This window comes from Poecilia latipinna, unplaced genomic scaffold (genome assembly GCF_001443285.1).
Source record: "Poecilia latipinna isolate Pla-1442-1.1 unplaced genomic scaffold, P_latipinna-1.0 Scaffold537, whole genome shotgun sequence".
Taxonomy (NCBI): Eukaryota; Metazoa; Chordata; class Actinopteri; order Cyprinodontiformes; family Poeciliidae; genus Poecilia; species Poecilia latipinna.
The window spans coordinates 170,170-177,726 of record NW_015113153.1 but is presented as its reverse complement, the minus strand read 5'-3'; the positions used below and the strand labels follow the sequence as shown (position 1 = coordinate 177,726).

Genomic DNA, 7,557 nt, shown 5'->3' with positions numbered 1-7,557 from the left:
GGACGGCTCCTGGAAGTCGGGGTCATCCTGAAGGAGGGTCGTCCTGAAGGAGGGTCGTCCTGAAGGAGGGTCGTCCTGAAGGAGGATCATCCTGAAGGAGGGTTTTCTGCAGAAGTTCCCCCCATGAGGTTTGGGCCGAGCTGATGACCGCTGTTTGTTCTGAGGCACCGCCCCTTTCAGGATGTCAGCCAATCAGCTGTGAGGATCTCGTGTTTGGGTCGTCACCTCGGCCGTCTGAAACATGGCAGCCATACTAGCCCACAGCATTTTGGTTTTATGATTCTCATGCTTGTTCCTTTGTCCATCTTCGTGACCGTCGGCCTTGTGGCCATCTTCTTGGCGACATTGTCATTGTGGTCTTTGTCTTCAGGACCATGTTGTCCTTATGACGTCCATCTTTCCGACTCGAGTCATCACAACCTTCATCTTCATGACGTTTATCTTTACGGCTTTCATTCTTATTCCTTCTCTTGATGGTCTCATGTCTACATTGCAGAGGTAGGCAGGAAGTTGGAGTTACGTCTCGAACTGAACGGACTTTGAGTCAGAGACGCTGAGACTAGAGGTCGTCTGTCCCAGACATTATGGAGGAACTGCTTCGGTAAACCGTCTTTAGCTTATTTGGGGAAAGTTTTCAAACAAACCAAACCTCCCAACATGTTTCACATCCATGATCATATATTTGGTCTTCAGGATGGTTCTCTCTGCAGGTTTTGTCCTCTTCAGAACCAGGAGCGCCCCCCTGTGGACCGGAGCTGTACTGTTCAGACCCAACAACATGAACCAGAATGAATGAAGCACAATGACCCCTGAACGCCTCACAGACCGCCTCAACGAGTCGCTGACGGTTTGACGCCACAACATCCAGAACTTTCTGTGAAACCAGAGGAGGTTCTGATCCGCTCGGACCTGGTTTCACGCCGGTCCAGACGCTGCTGTGATCAAACTACAGCGACGCACTGAGAGCCCAGAACCCTCCTCCCCCCGTCTGGTGGTCCAAAGCACACGAGGACTGATGGGACATGCGGCGGAGGTGGACGACACCAACAGCCCCTCCCACTAACAGCAGAGTCCGGTTCTTACCTGGCCGTCATGGCGGGGGGACAGCTTGGCCTGCGCCAAGGTGTGCAGGATTTCGTTAAGGAGGGGGGACTCCTACGGAGGTCAGAGGTCGTTAACAGTCAGAGGAAACAGGAGACAGAGAGAGAGAGAGAGCATTCAATGACAACAACAAGAGCAGAGTGGGTCAGAACCTCGAGCCAGATCTAGAGCTGAAGCGATTCCTGGAGTGGTTCGAGTCCCTCGAAGCTTCGTTAGTTTATGTTTTATCATTTAGCGCGCCGTGTTCCGGCCGGAACATTATTTGCGTTGCGCGGAGCTCCGACTTCCGCCTGAGTTGTTGATGAAAGCTAAGTGTTAGCGTCATAATGTCCAATCTTCCAGTTCGGCCCGCGGGGATTTTACTGATTGGTGATAATTTTGGGTTTTCATCGTTTTTGGGAACCAATAAACATCCTTAAAATGACCGGAGCGATCCGGGAGTCCGGCAGCCTTTCTGCTCCGGAGCTGCTGGTTCAGAGCTGAGGAGGATTTCTACAGGTAGAGGCTGAACACGGCGGGCGGCTGATGCTGACCGTGGAAGAGCAGCTTTAGGACGAACCGACGATACATTTACATCATCCCGGTCTGAACCAACGGGAGGCGGAACATGGCTGGTAGAGGAGGAGCCGTAAATATCCCGTTTTGCCCCCCCGGTCTTACTTCGCCTGCCCTCCAACCCCAAACCCCCCAATCCAGGCCACATTTCCCGTATTGTCGGGTTTGGGGCAAGGTCAGAGTTCATCTGTGAAACTCACTGAAGATGAAGCACAGACATTTTTCATAAGAGTATTTGTGAGCCTGGTTCTTTATTATTATAATTTCAGATTTTTGTACAACTTTTTTCAGGTTAACTTAGAGAGTGAGAGGTTAAGGTAACACTTTATTTGAAGGGGTTTGCATAAGACTGACATGACACTGTCATAAACATGATATAACACCTGTCATAAACATAAACAAGTCTTTATCAATGTTTATGACAGTTGTCATGAAGTGTCATTCGGTAAATAATGACACTTTAATGCAAAGTTGCTCTAAAAGTCCATTAAAAGTGCCAATTTTTCATGATTTTGTAAATTATGATAATTTAATGCAAAGTTGGCATTTTAATGGACTTTTAAAGCAGCTTTGTATTAAAAGTGTCATTATTTACCAAATCAGACTTCGTTATGTTTCTGACAGCGTCATGTCAGTCGTATGCGAACCCCTTCAGATAAAGTGTTACCCAGGTTAATTTTCTAAACTACTAAAAAGTAACTTAGGGAAACGCAAATACAAAAAAGGACTGATATTGATATCTGATGGTAACACTGCTGTTATGCAAGATTTACCAATATTTTATTTAATAATTTTTTATCCAATTACTCGATTAATCGTAAGAATAATCGATAGGTTACTCAGCTACTAAAATACTCGTTTACAACAGCCGGGCCAGAACCTCCAGGCTGGACCTGAGGAGACGGACATCAGATCAGCTTTACCTTCGTCCTTCTTCTCAACCATCACCTCCATTTTCATTCAACACCCAGACTGGTTCCGTTCGGAGTCAGTTAGCGTCCAGAACCTTCCAGAACCGAATTGGAGGAGGCGGAAACAGCAGCAGAACCGCCATCAGGTCCAGACTTACATCTCCTCCTACTTTCACCTCTGAGCTGTGGCTGTTCTAAACCGTTTTACTGTCGGCCCGTTTACAGCCGGGTCACACTGATACCGGTTCACAGGTTCTGGTTCCCCGGGTTCCCACCTACCCGCCGGGTACCGCGGAGAACCCAGCGGAGGACCGCTGGGGTCTCCCGATCAGGAATCTGTTCAAAATAAAGAATCTGTTCGGATTCGTAACTATGATCAAAATGAAGAGTCTGTTCAGAGTTGATCAAAAGGAATCAGTTCAGAGTCAGGAATCTGTTCAAAATAAAAAAAATCTGTTAAAAACAAAAAGGTTTATAGGGTTAGGTGTTCAAGAATAAATTGTTCAGAGTCGGGATTCTAATCAATTTGAATCTGTTCAGTCAGGAATCTGTTCAAAATTAAGAATCTGTTCAGTTCATAAATATTTCAGAAATGGGAATGTGTTCAAATGAACGATTCTGCTGTGGGTTGGGAATCAGTTCAGATTCAGAAAACTGACTGATCTGAATGTTCAGGTAGAAGAACTGAACGGAACTGAAGAAGCGAATCTCTGAATTACTTCCAGAACCCTAAAGAACTGTTCACCAGACCACCAAAAGACCCGGATCGGAACATCGGCCAGATGAATCAGAACCTCCAGCTGTGACGATTCAGACTCTCAGTGAGAAGAAAAACCTCCAGTCAAAAATCTCACCAGTGTCTTTAAATAACTCCCAGTTTTCCCAGTTTTCCCAATACTCCCAGAACTCCCAGGCCTCCTGTACACGCAGGACCAGAACAGTTTCCCTCAGAACCAGACTGGACCGGTTCTGAGGCATCAATCTGAGCCTCCTCCTGCAGACAGCAGCTGTCGGTTCTGCTGCGTTCCTCAGACGTCCGACCCAACAGAACCACAGAGACCCGGTCGCATGGCGTCCTTTGCCAGATTACCCATAATCCCAGAAAATCATGTAAACATGGGATTATGTGACTGGAAGAACCCGGCTAGCCGCTTCGCTGGTTCTGATGGTCGGGTTCCAGTCGGACCGCCTGTTTACAGACAGGAGCTGCTGCCACTCATCCTGTTCACCAGAACCAGAACCACAGCAGGTCCGATCTGCTCAAATCAACAGGAAGTGACCCGGTTCTGAGCCTCAGAACCAGCAGATGGAGGGGAACCGGGCCGGACCCGGTGGTTCTGTGTGTTCCTGTCACTTTAAACAGAACCAGGAGCATCAAACATGGACCCGGCTCCCCGCGGAGCGGCCGCTCGGCGCCGGTCCAGTTCTATTTAAACTCCTCTGATCTATTTTTACTGCAGCTATTTTTGTGGCGGCAGGACGGGTCCGTTCGGCTCCCAGCAAAAGACAAGCGGCGGCGGCGCCGGTTCTGGCCCGGTTCCTACCTCGATGCTGGTGCTAAGGCTGGGCAGCGTCTCGGAGGTTCCGGTCGGGCTCTGCAGGCTGGACAGGTCCCACAGGTGGAGCGGCACGCCCGGCTCCGCCCCCCGGGAAGACTCCGCCCACCGCTGGCTGTCCAGTAAGGTCACTTCGTAAAATTCCTGGATATCTGTGAGGACAGGAGAGTCCATCAGAACCGGAACCGGGTCAGAGGTTCTGCTGAACCCAGATTGTTTTAATGATGTTCTGATGTTAACAGGAAAGGTTTATCACAAACGACAGAAACCAGAGAGGAACGACACTGAAGAACTAAACGTTCAACAGGAAACAGCCGAGGAACTAAACTACGGTAAAAATAATAATTAATACTAATAATAACAATAAAATGATAATCTGGAGCAGCTTCATGTTTATAAGCCTGAAATAAATCATTAAATTTTATGCAATTTATTAGTTTGTCAGCGTTTAACATGTTATTTTTCTCTGCTCCTGCACAGTTTCCTTGGTAACATTCCTTGGTTTTCCAGACTCAACTTCCCAGAGTTCCTGGCTTTTATGTTCAGCTTGAAATATTATCAAAACTAAAACATATTTACTGGGAGTTTATGGAGAATATTTCTACTGGAAACAGAGATCCTCTAGAGATCCACTAGAGATCCACTGTCATTCTGACAGAAAGAAACATTTTGATTTCAACACGTTTATTTTTAATATGCTTTATGCCATCAGAGTATTAAACCGAAGAATCATTCACATTTACAGAGTAAAAACTAACCACAGAACAAAACATAGTTAAAACATAAACAGAGAAAAACTCAGTCAGGTTATCAGTCAATGAAAAAAAAAACTGCTTTTATTCTATATTTAACCACCAAAGTGAACATTCATGCCTCAACTTTTCCCCTGAAATATTATTTATCTCATTTCTTCTACTAATATAAACAGAAACAAGAACTGGGAGAGTAAAGGACAGAAGGAACAGGAAGGTCGACCTGAAACTTTACACAAGTTTGATTTTTCATCTTCAGGATTAGAAACATTTAATGGCCTTTTACCTCCTGAGCTGACATGAATAACCTTTAGCCCCGCCTACCATCAGCGCTGACGAGCTCCAGCTAACGAGCTCCAGCTAACGAGCCCTAACGAACGAGCCCTAACTAACGAGCTCCAGCTAACGAGCTCCAGCTAACGAGCCCTAACTAACGAGCCCTAACTAACGAGCCCTAACTAACGAGCCCTAACTAACGAGCCCCAGCTAACGAGCCCCAGCTAACCTGCTGTCACATCCATCTGCTAATTAGAAATATGATGAAGAAGATGATGATGATGATGATGATCTTCAACCACTTTCTTCAACAACACAGACCGGTTCTGACCCACTGGAGCAGAACCTTCCTACTGGACCTCCAACAGAACCAAGGCATCTGGAAAATCCTGGAAACCTGATTCTTCTTCATCACTGCCATGCATGATGAAGAGGACAGAACCGGGCCTGCAGCAGCTAGAGGAGGCCCGGTTTGACCCGCTCCGGTATTTTTGGAGCAAGCGTCCAGAAGAAGCAGCGGAGCAGCTGAGGGAAGCCCGGACCGCTGCAGATGTTTCCTCAGATCACCACTTCTGCAGCTCCTCACCGAACCGCCGGGCCTGAACACGCCCTCTGACCAGAACCACGGCGTTTTCAGCCCGGAAACCACGGAGCGGATCTATTCCGGGCCGGAGTGGCGTGACGAAGCCAGAATTTATCACCAGCTGCTGCGTTCCTGAGGGCTTTTACGGCCCGCCGTGTTCCAGAGCGGTTCTGTTCTATCAATAGAACCGGCACCGGCTCCGTTTTACTGCCTGAGGATCAGCGTTACTCACATCCTCCAAACCCGACCCACCAGTCAGAACCGGACCAGCAGAGTCAGCAGAGCGCCTCCAGAACCAAGGCCCGGCCGATCTCAGGGAAGTTCTGCAGAACGCCTGAACTTTGACCTTTAGGTTCTGAGCAGCTCCTCGTAACCACCAGGGTTCTGGTTCCGGATGGAATTGTGTGAAACTCCTGAGCAGTTTCATCTTTCAGGAGCTTCAGTCGGACGTCAGCGGAGACGATTCCCCCTGGAGACCCGATTTATCTCCTCCACAAAGACCAGGAGGTTCTGCCCGACCCGGGTCACGGTGGGTCTGCCCGACCCGGGTTCCAGCAGCAGGGAGACAGAGCCATGCAGTGTTCAGGTCTGGGTCACTGAGTAATGAGGAACCGAACCTGAAGCGGAACCGGGTCGGGAGGAACCGAGACTCGGATCAGGAAGTGAAACCGACTGAATGTTGGGAAACCAGAGAACAGATGAACCAATGTCTCCAAGTTCAACTGAACGGATCAGCACCAGAACACCGGCCGAAGGGTCAGAACCGGCCGCCGGGTCAGAACCTGGACCTGGTGAAACTGCAGGGTCTTTGGGTCGGACTCCTGACGGCATTAGTTCTCCCACAGCGACCCGGTCTCAGGGCGTCTCTGCTGTTCTACTGGTTCCGACCCGGTAGAACCGCCACCACCTGCAGTCGTTCTGGGCCAAACTGTGGAAATGTTGAGAAACATGAGTGTTTCTGTTTGGACCATCTGTTACCAGGAACCGGGCCAGCGGAGCTGCTGGTGGGGGATTACTGGCTGGAGGTAATCATCATGTCCACAGAGGGATTACACCGGGCCCGGCCCGGCCCGGCCCGGCCCGCCGCAGGCAGCGGGGGGATTGGACACCGAAGCAGAAAATTAATTTTCAATAAACAGGCCTGGAAGACGGGTCGGGGCAGAACCAGGAGGTTCCTGAAGGAACCAATCAGAGATGGGCTCAGTGGTCCAGTCTGGGTGGTTCTGGTGTGAGACCAGCAGAACCACCTACATTACAGGTTGCCTTTATGCAGATGATGTGGTTCTGTTGGTGTTGGTTCAGGGTCTGCTGGAGGAATCCGGACCAGGTGTGGCTCGGTCTCCAGGCCAACAGAACCAGAACAGAACCGGGTCCAAGCAGAAGGTTCTGGCTTAAAACCAGGTAGGTGAGCAGGTCCAATCATCCAGGAGAAGCTCCGTATCTGACGGGAGGTCCCGACCCGTCACCGTGGTAACCGTGGTAACCTCATAGGAAGGCGCCGTCCAGACGGGTCAGGATCAGGTTCTTCATCCCGTCCAATAATCACATTAGTAAATTAATTTGATTAAAGTTCAGCGGATTGAAGCTCCAGAGTTTAATCTGACAAACGGACCTGATGAGTTCAGAGAACTGAGCTCATTAGAATCAGAACCACCACGGATCGGCCCGGTTGGGTCCGACACAGAACCTCCAGGATTCTGGGATTTTTAACTCAATTCGTTCTGTCAGGGAGGAGAGAGAGAGAGAGAGGGGCGAGAGAGAGGGGGGCGAGAGAGAGGGGGGAGAGAGAGAGAGAGGGGCGGGGGACGGGGGAGAGAGGGGGA

At 49.4% G+C, this 7,557-nt stretch overlaps 1 protein-coding gene across 10 annotated transcripts in view; it reads right to left on the bottom strand.

The window, feature by feature from the left end:
* Positions 1–7,557, bottom strand: part of dlg1b (discs large MAGUK scaffold protein 1b) — a 91,601-nt gene that overhangs the window by 65,935 nt on the left and 18,109 nt on the right. For 6 of the 10 annotated variants that reach the window (XM_015041074.1, XM_015041075.1, XM_015041077.1 and 3 more), the window contains exons 3-4: positions 4,112–4,275; positions 1,084–1,155 (exon numbers count right to left, since the gene is read on the bottom strand). In XM_015041074.1, coding sequence (XP_014896560.1) covers positions 1,084–1,155; positions 4,112–4,275 — 236 coding nt within the window. The remainder of the gene's footprint in view (positions 1–1,083; positions 1,156–4,111; positions 4,276–7,557) is intronic. The other 4 variants (XM_015041078.1, XM_015041089.1, XM_015041082.1 and 1 more) reach the window with 1 other exon arrangement.